Source organism: Lissotriton helveticus, chromosome 9, assembly GCF_964261635.1.
Source record: "Lissotriton helveticus chromosome 9, aLisHel1.1, whole genome shotgun sequence".
NCBI classification, from domain to species: Eukaryota; Metazoa; Chordata; class Amphibia; order Caudata; family Salamandridae; genus Lissotriton; species Lissotriton helveticus.
In genome coordinates this window covers 1,126,899,597-1,126,914,047 of record NC_136070.1, presented here as the reverse complement: position 1 = coordinate 1,126,914,047, position 14,451 = coordinate 1,126,899,597, and the positions used below count along the sequence as shown (strand labels likewise).

Sequence of the window (14,451 nt, the reverse complement as noted above, 5' to 3'; positions counted from 1 at the left end):
TGCAGGAAGTGTTAGGCCAGCCAAAATCTTGGCGGTCTTCTCCTCGAAGGCCAACGCCAGCGAGTCGCATAAAACCTGAGAGGCTCGCACAGAGTTAGCCGCACAGACCGGGTGGGACAAGTCTTTGACAATTTTGAACAAGGCTTGAGATTTATTAGGCGCCTGTAATAAGGACGTTTGTATAAAAGACGCTTTAGCCTGCTTGATCTGCTCCTTGTAACCTCTCAGTGCAAGTCTGAACAAGACTTTGGCCGAGGGGGAATACTCCCTTCTCCATGCTCTCTCTGCCCGTTTACAGCTCAGCTTCAGGTGTTGTAGCTCCACCGTATACCAAGGAAAGGCCCGGTTCACCCTCGCTCTTGCTTTCCGAAGAGGCACGATGTTATCGAGTGACTCGGTAATGGACCGGCAGAAGGAGGAGTAGCTGTCTTCCACTGAGTTCCTCAGGCCAAAACTGGCAGATATCAAAGAGGGCAGAGGCGCTAGACTGAGCAGTCTGGACCACGGTCGACCCACTTGCGAGAGTCCTACCCCTGCAACCTCCGGGGGGTTATTCCCAAGGCATAGGGAGAAGATCCTAAACCCTGCACTCGCGCTGCACTCGCGCTGCTGACAGAACAGCTGGCTTGCTTTTTTTAATCTTTTAACTTAATTGTGTTCGCGCTGTGCGCTAGCTGTAATTATCTTTTTCTTCCGCTTAGTGGGAATTGAGGGAGCCACCTACCCGCATTTAACACGCTGCACACCCACACTTGTGGGGTAGAAGGGACTCGGGGGCACTGTTTACTCCTCGCGCCGATCGGAGAGCGCCATTTTGGATTGGGGGAAGCTCTCTCTTGTGGGAGCGCCATCTTGCTGAGGGAGAGCCACTCGCCCTGCCAGGACCCACGCATAGGAGGTGGAGGCACTATAAGTAGCACCTCCTTCTTTTGCCTTACTAGATCCTAAACCCTGCACTCGCGCTGCACTCGCGCTGCTGACAGAACAGCTGGCTTGCTTTTTTTAATCTTTTAACTTAATTGTGTTCGCGCTGTGCGCTAGCTGTAATTATCTTTTTCTTCCGCTTAGTGGGAATTGAGGGAGCCACCTACCCGCATTTAACACGCTGCACACCCACACTTGTGGGGTAGAAGGGACTCGGGGGCACTGTTTACTCCTCGCGCCGATCGGAGAGCGCCATTTTGGATTGGGGGAAGCTCTCTCTTGTGGGAGCGCCATCTTGCTGAGGGAGAGCCACTCGCCCTGCCAGGACCCACGCATAGGAGGTGGAGGCACTATAAGTAGCACCTCCTTCTTTTGCCTTACTAGATCCTAAACCCTGCACTCGCGCTGCTGACAGAACAGCTGGCTTGCTTTTTTTAATCTTTTAACTTAATTGTGTTCGCGCTGTGCGCTAGCTGTAATTATCTTTTTCTTCCGCTTAGTGGGAATTGAGGGAGCCACCTACCCGCATTTAACACGCTGCACACCCACACTTGTGGGGTAGAAGGGACTCGGGGGCACTGTTTACTCCTCGCGCCGATCGGAGAGCGCCATTTTGGATTGGGGGAAGCTCTCTCTTGTGGGAGCGCCATCTTGCTGAGGGAGAGCCACTCGCCCTGCCAGGACCCACGCATAGGAGGTGGAGGCACTATAAGTAGCACCTCCTTCTTTTGCCTTACTAGATCCTAAACCCTGCACTCGCGCTGCACTCGCGCTGCTGACAGAACAGCTGGCTTGCTTTTTTTAATCTTTTAACTTAATTGTGTTCGCGCTGTGCGCTAGCTGTAATTATCTTTTTCTTCCGCTTAGTGGGAATTGAGGGAGCCACCTACCCGCATTTAACACGCTGCACACCCACACTTGTGGGGTAGAAGGGACTCGGGGGCACTGTTTACTCCTCGCGCCGATCGGAGAGCGCCATTTTGGATTGGGGGAAGCTCTCTCTTGTGGGAGCGCCATCTTGCTGAGGGAGAGCCACTCGCCCTGCCAGGACCCACGCATAGGAGGTGGAGGCACTATAAGTAGCACCTCCTTCTTTTGCCTTACTAGATCCTAAACCCTGCACTCGCGCTGCACTCGCGCTGCTGACAGAACAGCTGGCTTGCTTTTTTTAATCTATTAACTTAATTGTGTTCGCGCTGTGCGCTAGCTGTAATTATCTTTTTCTTCCGCTTAGTGGGAATTGAGGGAGCCACCTACCCGCATTTAACACGCTGCACACCCACACTTGTGGGGTAGAAGGGACTCGGGGCACTGTTTACTCCTCGCGCCGATCGGAGAGCGCCATTTTGGATTGGGGGAAGCTCTCTCTTGTGGGAGCGCCATCTTGCTGAGGGAGAGCCACTCGCCCTGCCAGGACCCACGTGACCTTTTGGTCAGGCTTCTTAACATGGCGGACGGACAGGCGCGCAGCGAAGGCGCGCAGCTGACGCGCCGTAGACGCGCCGGAGGTGCGCCAGAGGTAAGCCCGTTTGCGCCCGTTCGCGCAACGGACGCGCAAAGGGCCGCTGCCTCTGGCCGCTTGCTCCCTTCGCCTCGGGTTTACTCCCACTCAGACCTGTGTGCTCTAAGACCACCGTGCGACCCTTCTACACATGGTCCCAGCACCTGTTCGCCGCCCCAGCCACTCCTTTGTGGGTTGCTTAATGTGCGGTCACTCTGCAAGCACCACACGGAGATCGCCTTTTTGGTTGAATCCTCCGGGCTGGATGTGTTGTTCATGACGGAGACTTGGACTCGGGAGGACTGCCTAGTTGAACTAGGCCTGGCCTGTCCCCCGAGTTTCAAAATTATTCATACTCCGCGTCCACTGAATCGTGGGGGCGGAATTGGCATCATTTTCCGCGAACAGTTGGATGTCTCCCAGCTTAAAATCGGCGAAGTTTCGGGTTTCGAGCTCATGGGCTTTTCGTTCAGTAACCCAGAGAGAACGCTGTTATCTGGCGTGTTATGTTATAGACCGCCGGGTTCGGCCTCTTCGCTGCCAGAGTTCCTGGACTTAGTGTATGATCTTTCTAACACTCATTCTAATCTACTTGTCCTGGGAGATTTTAATCTCTGGCAGGGGGGTCCTTCAGATGGAGCTTTTACTTCACTCTGCCAAGTTTTGGCCGACATCCATCTGCAACAACTGGTTGGCTCCGCGACTCATAGGGGCGGTCATATGCTCGACCTTATTTTCGCGGGCGCCCACTTGGCGGTGATCATTGACATCTTAGTCCAATACTGGACGGATCAGTTTACAAACACTGTTCCTTCCCAATTTGATAGTTTGAACCTTTTGACAACTAATTTTTGGGTGCCCGTGGACCCTAAGCTTCTTCCTAGAATATCACACTGAAATGCGTGTTTAAAGAACTTAGGGCCAGCTCCTTCCAGAGCTTTGTAGGCAAGGCAGAGAGCTTTACATTTGATGTGCTGCTTAACAGGCTGCAATGGAGATATTTAATAGTTTGTGTGACCAATTGATGTTTGGAAATTCCCGTAAGCAATCTTGCCACTGCATTTTGCAGAACCTGAAGATTATTGAAGTGTTGCTGCTGCATGTTAAGATATAAAGCATTACCGTAGTCAATTTCAGAAAGTATGAGAACCATGATCACAGTTTTCATGGGAGTTGTCTGGAGTGAAAGGAAATACCTTTCTAAGCATCCTCAGGACATGAAACATCGAGAATGTGACAGCATTGACCTGCAATCCAAATGTCAGCTTGTTATCCATGATCACTCCAAGATTTTTGGCTTTGCCACAGGTGTAGGAAGGGAACCCAATTATTTTGGCCAACAGGACGGCGTCCATAAGGAAGAGGAGTTTCCAAACATGATGACCTCATTTTTTCCCATACTTAGTTTTAAACAGTTCAAGGTCCTCTAATTTCCTATCGCAGTCATGCGGTCTTGAAAGATGGAACCTGCTTGGTGGTTTGAAGCAGACAGAGCCACCATGATTTGGGTGTCGTCTGCATAAGAGGTGAGATCCAACCTGAATGAACTAATGAGTGAAGCCAGGGGTTTAACATAAATGTTAAATAAGGTAGGGCTGAGCGGAACCCTGAGGGACCCTGCAAGGTAGTGAGAAGGGTTTGAACACAAATGGATACAGGGTTACAACTTGAGATTGCCCAGACTAGAAGAATTATAGGAGTTTAAGAGCCATCCCCTCGATTCTGACAGCCCAGAGACGCTCGACCAAGACCTTATGGTCGAGCATTTCAAAGGCTGCCAATAAATCTAGGAGTATTAGCGCTTCGTTGCCGCCTCTGTCAAATATGGACTGATCTCCTTGGTTGTATTCATTAAGGCGGTTTCGGTACTATGACCTCTTCTTCTAAGTCCAAAGTAGGTGGTGTCAAACAGTTGCTGGTCACACAGGAATTGGGTTATCTGAAGAGTAATGCCCTTTTCTATTACCCTGGCTGGAAAAGGCACATGGGAGATTAGCCGGTAAGTATTTGGATGGTTGGAATTCAGATTTGACTTTTTCAGCAAGGGCAGTATGGAAGCTTCTTTCCATATTTGGGGAATTCTCCTAGCTCCATCGTGGAGTTGAAATTTTATTTAGGCACGCTGCCACTGTTTCTGCAGCCTGAATTGTAATTAAGGACGGGCTTGGGTCTTTAGGAGACCCCAATTTTATAGATCTGATGCGGGAAATAACCTGTGATAAGCATAGTAAGGAGAAATTTGAGAGTTTAGGACAGTCTTCTGCTAAGGGTGATTGAAATTGAGTTACAGCACCTGGGGAAGGATGTTGATTGAACTTGTTAAAAATCTGAACTACTTTATACAGGAAGAAATTAGCCCGAGTCTCACAGCAGGTTTGGCTATTATTTGTGCTAATATTTCTGGGAGGTGAGATCAAGTTGTATACCCTGAAGAGCTCTTTAGACGAGTTGTCAGCAATCGCTATCTTTTGCGTGAAATAAGATGTTTTTTCTCCAAGCAAAAGAGTTTTATAGTGACTTGAAGCGCATTTAATAATTTTCTTTTTCTGCAAGGTCATAGCCCTTCCGCAGAGATTCTCCTGTCTTCTACATGCCTGTTTCTGAAGCCCAACGTTCTCAGTGAACCATGGGGCATAGAGAAGGTACCTCCTAGAATTACAATAGTTTTCAGAGGTATAGTGATAGCTATGGACAACTCAATCCATTTAGGGTAGTTGGAGGAGGAGCGTTCTAAATTTTTACAGAGAGGAGGCATAGTATCTTATAGTATTTTGTTCAGGGTTTCACCATGAACTTTATTCTAAGCATGGGTATTAATCTTATCGTTACGAATGTTTCCAGAACTGGTTTTTTGTTTGACCTTTATGTCAAACAGAACTGCGTGGTGGTCTGACCATTTTAAATGAATCAGGTCTTTCATAACTACAAAAGGGTTATTTAAGAACACTCAATCTAATGTATGGCTAACTATGTGAGTTGGATTCTTCACTAGTTGACACAAACCTATCACTTCAAGTGTTTCATTTAGAATTTGTGTCCCGCTATCCCCAGAGTTAAGTGAAAGTTAAAATCTCCCAACAGAGTGAACTCATTGTTGGTCAATCCTTCCTCAAGAAGGGAAGAGTGCCTATGTGTTGAACAAAAGTGATCCTGGGATCCGGGGCGGGGGTTGGGGGGTGGGGGGGGGAGGGGTGAGGGAGGGGGAGCGGAGCGGAGGTAGTGGTGAGGGCGGACATAGGCTTGTCGCCCCGAAAAGATGGATGGATTATTAGAGAGTTGGACTGTGAACTGAAAAGCTTCACCTCCCGATCCTCCTTCTCTATTCCAATACTGCTGTTAATTTCTAGTACAATTGTGCCAACAAAAGGTGGGTGTTAATCTGTGATTCATTGATTGAGCTATCCAATCAGGTGATGTTTGCACACTAGAATACACGTTCGGTGTGGGCTTGATTCAAGCACAAATCTGTTGGAGTCAAATAATATCTGCCAGAATTGTGCTTGGTATTAATATACTCTTGCACATGACGCTATATGATGAAGAAACAAGATGTTACATTTACCCAGACATGACCCACTCACTCCTCTTACTATTTCCAAGCATTTTTAATTCCTCATTAATCGAAAGTTGGTTTAAATACGGAAAAACAGCATTTTCTACTCATATTCCTTACATTTCTTTCACAGCCGACAATGACATGACGAGGCACGGGACAGTGTTTGATAGATTTATTTAGGTAGTTTTCCACAGCTCAAAGTCTTAGCAGCAGCAGGTGCAAGGAAAACATATATTTTTCAATCTGTACTTCCTCGTGCTCCTCTTTGAAACCCTTTGAAATTGCTTTGATGTCTGAACGATCTCATCTCCTAGACACTCGCACTTCACGAGCTCTGCTTGTCTTTGAGCAAGCAGTTGGGTTGATTTTTCAGCAACTGTCTGTATGAGCTCGTCAACCTAAGGGAAGCAATACAATAGAAATATTATTTTAGAAATAAACATACAGGCAGCTGTATCTATGAGATTATCACCCTAAGTGACATGAGCAGGATATAAATATTTCAGAAACACATTACAGCATTTTTGAGAATTATTTGTAGTGGCAGTGATGAAAAATGTTTTCAACTTGTCTAGAACCTACAAGTCTGCCACTCAAAATGTATATTCGTGCATAAACATTTATTTGTTGCCCTACATATTCTTGATGAATTCCTGTCCAACGGCTAATACCACTGTAACCAATTCAAGGTAACTACAGGTATGGATACGGCAGGACAAGATCTAGACTGATTTGGCCACTCTGATACTGAATTTTGTCAGAGATTGCTGACAATGTCCCAATTACTTGCTGTTAATCTTCATTACTCTTCATCCTGTTTGTCCACATTACATGTGGTGGTTGCAACCTCCAGAGATATCAAAACTCAAAAAAATGCCTGGAAATGTTATCACAGTCCACCTTAGTTGAAGACTATAAAAGGGCTGGTATTTCCTGCATCCTCCTCTCTTTCTGTTGGACAGTGGCTTATAAGTAGTGGTAAATATGCATCTACTACTGTCGATAAGGCCACTAACACAGTCTAGGGCTCAGAATATTTCTCTGAAAATGATTCCCATGCTCAACCCTTGGTAGTTGGCTGCGAAAAGGCAGGCTTAACTTCAGAGACGGGTATGTAAAGCATTAAAAAAAAACAATCCAGTAAATAATTTAGACACAAGACACAAAAAACCAGCACCAATTTATAAAAATAGGAAATATGTTTATCTAACGAAAAAATGTAGGGAACCCTAAGATATGAATTTTTAAAGATTTATTTCATAGAAACCTATAACACCTAGTTGGGACATCTGGTCACACTAGACTGGAACAAAGTCAAAGTTTCAGGCCGACTGCGAAGGAGCCCTGCGCAACTATCCCTCGCGGTAGGCCTCGTTCAAAGTTTTTACTTTCTGACTTAGAAACTTTTCTGGAGCTTTTTCTGCCGAGGTCCCTTGAAGCTCTCCACCAGTTGGGATTCAGTGAGGGTTTGCAGACTTGCCTTTTGATGCGCTCTCGGTCAAACCTATGGGAGTGAGACTCCAGAGCTTTCCAGTGGGCCAAACCTAGGATCAAGGACGACTCGCGTTTGAAGGTGGGCGGCTTGACTCTCACGGTTGGGGCCGGTCAATGCGTTTACCTTAAGACTTACAAACGTTTATGAGCTTTACTCCTGTGGTCCCTTGATGCTCTTCATCAGGCCTGATTAGGTGAGGGTTCGCCAGCTTGGGGTTTGACCAGCTCCCGGTCAAACTCTGGAAGTCGAACCTCCCAAGCTTATCAGCAGGTTGAAGTGCTGGTCGTCTCACAGTTGAGGGTTGCTGACTTGCGCTCCAGGTTGAGTTGGTCCACTTATTGAGCTTTTTTCAAAATTGCTCCAAACTTCTCCAGACTTCTGGAACATTTTCCTTAAGCTCCTCTTAGAGTCCCAAAGTGTCCAAAACTTCCTCCAAGGGTCTGGAAGCTCCAAGATGGTCCCTAAAAGTTCAGGATTTCAATTCCCACAATCCACTTGTAAAAAACCCTTACAAATCAACTGGACGCACTCCAGGCTGGGGATTCTTGGTGGTGATGGTCCAGGTGAGCTCTGTTACCCTGTAGCTTGCAGGGAGTCCACTCTTTCATTCTTTGGAAGCAAGTTAGGTCCCCAGTGCTGTATTTCCAGATTATGCAGCAGGCGCAGTCAGTCAAAGTACAGGGCCCGGTTGGTGCAAATCAAACTTCCAGCATGGACCCTTCTTCTGTTGTTTCAAGCAGCAGATCTGAGAGTTTCTGCCCCTCTCAGATACATATTCAGTGTTCTCTGGGATCAATCAGGAGGGCACTCCTGTCCAACGAGGTGCAGGGCAACACCCCAAAGCATGATCATTTCCTCCAAAGTGTGGCATAATAGTCTCCCAGAAAGGACTGTTCTTCCAGAATTCAATATGGCTGAAGTCTCAGCAGAGAGGCAAGAGCCAGCTAAACCAACCTCCCGGAGGCTCATCTCTATAGTCTTCCTCCCCCTGGCATTTGCAAATCCTTTCCTTAAGCCTGCCATCTGGCTGAGTTCCGAGAGGAAGGGCATAAAGGGACCTGACTTTCTCTTCCAGTCTCCATCTGCTTTTGAAGCTCATGGTTTACAACCCCTCACCCTTGCTCTAAATTTCCTGTGCAGCAGGACCCTCTCCACCCAGGATGGCTCCTCATCCCAGGTGCCACTTATCACTTCATCAAAGCAGCCTGGCTAATCCACTTAACTCTGACCAACCAGGGCGGACCACTGGAATGCTGAATTTTGGCTTGCAGACAAGAATGACTTAAAACTTATTTTCTGTTCGTCAGGCTAAATTCAGCATATTGTTGGATTTATCAATACCATTCTCCTAAGTCCTTGAATGATATTTTTCTGTTATCCCTTGCCGTAGTTATTCATTAACAACTTATTGCAATGTTAAACTATGTTGATGGGGATCTACAATGGGTAAAATGAAATGCCCAATTACCTAGGGTAGACTTTACCTAGGGTGGACTTTAGGGGATCTGAATATACAAAACCTATGTAGATCCTCACTCCACAGCGCTCCTAGCACAAAGTCGATTTTGGGAAGCACTTTACTACAATGAGGGAAGTGAAATGTGCAATTTCACTATCCCCAAGGCATATAAAACATATTTTTTAAGGGTCTTCCTTATAAGTACCTGACCCCCACCCACCCCCACCCCTGGGACACCTAGGGGAGACCCTGGAGGAACCTAATATGCTATAATATTGTAGGTTATCAATTTTAAGTGCACCAAACACCAAAGTCGATTTGGGGCACAATTTACATTTTAAAAGTAGTCCTGCAGCTTGAGGCTGCTTTTAAACTGACCTCAGGCTTCAGCAGTGCATACATGCAAGTGCAGAAAGGGCTGCTGACCTCTAAACCGCCATGCACTATTGTAGACTAGGAACTTAAATGTAGTTGTAACCCCCTTACCCTATTACGTACTAGGGGCTTATTGGGGCGGTCATGCCAATCATAGGGGTACCCTACCCGGATCACTGACATCATTTCGAGGGACATAATATCGACTATCAAAAATATCATTGACAAAATATCGACAGACAGAATATCGACTTTGTATCTACAAACAGGTAAGTACAAAAATATCGTGTAAAAAATATAGTTTACAAAAATATAGTTTATAAATATATCGACTTATTAAAAACAATGTTAAATTAAATTAATATTAAAAATTAATTACTGAAATATACTTTAAAATACTTAAATTACCGTATAATAATTAAATAATTAATGAAAGTTTTAATTTTTTTTTTACAATCACATTTGTTAAAACATTAATATAATTAAATAATATCCTATATTATTACCGTAGGATAGCGGAAGTGTAAAAATTACTATTCCCACTCCAGAGAGTGCAACAGTAGGGAAAGCGTTGGATAGCGTAGGGGTAAAAATTACTATTCCCACTCCAAAGTGTGCAACAGTAGGGAAAGCGTTGGATAGAGTAGGGGTAAAAATTACTATTCCCACTCCAGTGGGTGCAACAGTAGGGAAAGCGTTGGATAGCGTAGGGGTAAAAATTACTATTCCAACTCCAAAGAGTGCAACAGTAGGGAAAGCGTTAGATAGCGTAGGGGTAAAAATTACTTTTCCCACTCCAAAGAGTGCAACAGTAGGGAAAGCGTTGGATAGCGTAGAGGTAAAAATTACTATTCCCACTCCAAAGAGTGCAACAGTAGGGAAAATGTTGGATAGCGTAGGGGTAAAAATTACTATTCCCACTCCAGTGGGTGCAACAGTAGGGAAAGCATTGGATAGTGTAGGGGTACAAATTACTATTCCCACTCCAAAGAGTGTAACAGTAGGGAAAGCGTTGGATAGCGTAGAGGTAGAAATTACTATTCCCACTCCAGTGGGTGCAACAGTAGGGAAAACGTTGGATAGCGTAGGGGTAAAAATTACTATTCCCACTCCAGTGAGTGCAACAGTAGGGAAAGCGTTGGATAGCGTAGGGGTAAAAATTACTATTCCCACTCCAGTGGGTGCAACAGTAGGGAAAGCGTTGGATAGCGTAGGGCTAAAAATTAATATTCCCACTCCAGTGAGTGCAACAGTAGGGAAAGCGTTGGATAGCGTAGAGGTAACAATTACTATTCCCACTCCAGTGTGTGCAACAGTAGGGAAAGCGTTGGATAGCGTACGGGTAAAAATGACTATTCCCACTCCGATGAGTGCAACAGTAGGGAAAGCGTTGGATAGCGTAGGGGTAAAAATTACTATTCCCACTCCAAAGAGTGCAACAGTAGGGAAAGCGTTGGATAGCGTAGGGGGAAAATTACTATTCCCACTCCAGAGAGTGCAACAGTAGGGAAAGTAAACACTTCTTATATTATGTAAAAAACATATAAATTAATATCTATCAAAAATTAATTATAAGTAATTACCAATTTAATATAATATAATAATTAATCAATTAAAATTCCAAATTACAATTAATTGTTACTATTTGTTACCCATTCAAATTAATTACAAACTAACAATTAATTAATTAACAATTAAAAATTAATAAACAATTAATTCAAATTAAATACAATTAAATAAATTGAATTATTTAATTAATTATGAATAAATTACTTCCCACCCTATTTCCCTATAAACTCACAACCCGCTACAGAAAATAAATTATTAAAATTAACATAATTAGCAATTAATTAATTAAATAAATTAATTGGCAATTAAAAATTAATTAATTACCCATAAAAAATTAATTAACAATTAATTCTAAAAAAAAACAATAAATATTTTTACATATTTAATTAATTATAAATAAATTACTTCCCACCCAATTCCCCGTTAAACCCACAACCCGCTACAGAAAATAAATTAGTAAAATTAACATAATTAGCAATTAATCAATTAATTAACATTAATTGCCATTTAAAATTTATTTAATTAACAAATATAAATTAATTAACAATTAATTAAAAATGAATACCAATATATAAATTTACATATTTAATTAATTATAATTAAATTACTTCCCCCCTATTCCCCTACAAACCCACAACCCGCTACAGAATTAAATTACGCAAAAATTAAAAAAACTAAATTCATTAATTAAAATTAATTATAACATAAATACACACTTTTCACACATATAATAACATAACAAACACTATAAAAAATTCGATATTATTAAAAATGCGATAATTTTAATAACCTATATTATATACTTCGATATTTTAACTTTCTATATTTTTAACATTCGATATTACATTACTTACCTTCAAAACGATATTTTTGATGTCTATATTCTGTCCATTCGATATTTTGTCCAGCCTATATTTTGGACTCGATATTATGTCCATTCGATATTTTGTAGTCGATATTATGTCTGTTTACCACCCTACCCCATAGTGTACCCTAGTGTATTTAGGTGTTTTCACGGTATTCTAAATGTATTTCAGCATAGCACTGGCCATGGGCCTCGTTAGGCAGAGCCCTGGGACAGTCCGTTATCACCAGTACCAGTCAGTAAAACAAACGGGGTGCCCAGGACACAGGATGGCTTTTAATTTCTGCTCCTGAATTCTGAACAACAATCCAATTAATGTAGAAAATGGTGAGAATGTCTACAACATTATCTTGGGCCACTTCACTGATAATGCATCCACCATCATTCACCTTCCTCTGAACTGCTGGTGCAAATATGTGAAGCTGAGTATTGCACTTTGGTGCAAAAGGACCCTGAAATGGAGTGTTGAACCTCATTTACACCTGGAATGTAGCAGGAGGCACAGAAAGTCCTGTGATAGGGAGAGCCTGTTCAGCTGATCTAGCTGAACCTAGTCCTGTTCCTTGATGGGAACAGCTGAGAGGGATGAAAGTGGTTCTTTGGCCTAAGCACTTATTTGAAATGCCACTGCATTCAACAATTTGGTGGTCTTTCTTTCTTGGTGATCTATGTAGGTCACTGACAAAGTATTGTTGATTCTCATTAGTACACTTCGTTATTGAATATGCGGTTGAAAATGTTGAAGGGCTCGAAAAACTGCCATTAACTCTGTTCAAATAGAAGACGGATAACTCTGCATCAAGAACCATCATGTTTGACATGACATAGAATTCAATGTTGCTCCCTGCCACTGGGAGCTGGCATCTGCTGTTAACATCAATGGTATCCTTGGATGCATCATCAAACCTTCAGAATGTGTTGTCGATTCCAACTACGACTTAAGGGCTGACTTTATTTCTGATGTCAATGGAACCATGGTTTCCATTGATTGAGAGGCGGGCTGACAATGTTTCTGAAGATTTAACAAACATGGATGAAGAAGTAGTATGACCCATGAACCTGTAAAACCATATGTGACGTTGGATTTAGCATCTTTTTACTTTCTGGCTCTTCTGAAGAGAGATGATTGTATAAGCAGAACATGATTTGGTCGTATCAAGATTAAGTTCGGTTCTGAAGGTGTAGACTCTTTAGATCTACCACCATGCATAATCCACTAGTCAGCTTGGGACCCAGGAAGAATATTAAATAGCTCCTTTCTGGAATTCAACCGGGACTCACAGCTTGCTGCTCCACAAGAACAGCTATCTCTTGTTTCATTGCCTCCCTATGATGAGACAGTTCAGCCAATGAGTGACTATGGTCCCCAAATCTGGAGGAGGAGATAGCTACTCTGGGAAACAGCCTTTACAAGGGCAGAGTCGTGCATGCCGTTTCCCCACAAGCACAACCACACTTGACTTAACCACATCGACGCTGATGACGAGCTCAGCTCGTCATGAGGTACACCTCTCGTATGCTCATGACGAGCTGAGCTCGTCATGAACCACGGGATTTGCAAATCTTCAGCGCACAGCGGGAAAATGCGCCGCACCGATGCGGTTAACCACGCAAATGCCTGGTTAGAGCAGTGCGCAGCTTAAATTTCCGTATGCGCAAGAACGTGATCAAGAAGCGTTGAGACAGAAAGCTTGACACAGAAAAGTAAGAAAAGCTGTGGTTGGGTTTGATGAGGGCGTCGGGGTAGTTTTAAAAATGGAGTAGTTTTTAGGGCTCGAGTGGGGTGGTTCGGGTTGTTTAAAGGGCAGAGGCCAGGGTTTTACGGCTCAGGGCAGAGAGGTCAGGGTAGTTATAGGTTTTAGGGATGGGGTCGTTGTTAGGGCTCGGGTGTGACTGGGGGTTCTCTTTACCACACATCCCTTTACCAATCATGCCTTTACCACCAAATTGCTTGGTAAAGGCATGCGTGGTAAAGGAATGTGTTTTTCATTCGCATTCGATGTTAGTGCTGCGTTGTAGAGATGTGCGTCGTTTAGCCATGCTTGCCTCTGTCATACAGCCAGAAACTCTATCTTGTAGTCTTTTCAGATGACTTCCAGCGCAGATGCATCTGAAATGTATTTTTTAATTGTTCCCATTCTTCCAGAAAAGGTTGAATCCTACCTCCATTCAGAAATTTGGGACCAGTGCCTGGCTTGATCCTCGGCATAGCCAGGATTGAGGATTTTTCAAAGGAGAACTTTGCTTTTGTATATGGGAACATCAGTCGAAGAAAACTATAGATTCAGCTTTATTGGACTACTATAATGACTGCAAACTTCTGGGTGACTGATGAAAGGAAGACTTTCACAGAAGATCACAATGATTTTACTGACGACATCCAAAGGAAGAAGAGTGGTTTCTCTCTTTGCTTGTTACCCTCTATTCCTGTGTCAAAATTGTGAGTACTGTAAAACAGCATTCATGAGGAAGTGGATTACTGGGCTACCAGTTTACATAAGCCTATCTCAGTTAAACTGCAGTGTAGTCAGCACCGGATCACTGAAACAATATCGATGACACAAATATAGAACTACCTAAATATCGAGTAAAAAATATAGAATACAAAAATATCGACTTCCTATCTCCAAACAGGTAAGTACAAAAATATAGTTGTAAAAAATATAGATAGTAAAAATATCGAATTTACTTGAAAAGACCTATGTAA

General features: G+C 43.4%; 1 protein-coding gene across 1 annotated transcript in view; it reads right to left on the bottom strand.

Annotated features, from left to right (window-relative positions):
* Positions 1 to 6,144: 6,144 nt before the first annotated feature.
* C9H3orf49 (chromosome 9 C3orf49 homolog) overlaps positions 6,145 to 14,451 on the bottom strand; it is a 107,983-nt gene continuing 99,676 nt past the window's right edge. Inside the window, exon 5 of the mRNA XM_078662359.1 lies at positions 6,145 to 6,379. Within this exon, the coding sequence (XP_078518485.1) occupies positions 6,185 to 6,379 (195 nt within the window). The 3' untranslated portion in view covers positions 6,145 to 6,184. The remainder of the gene's footprint in view (positions 6,380 to 14,451) is intronic.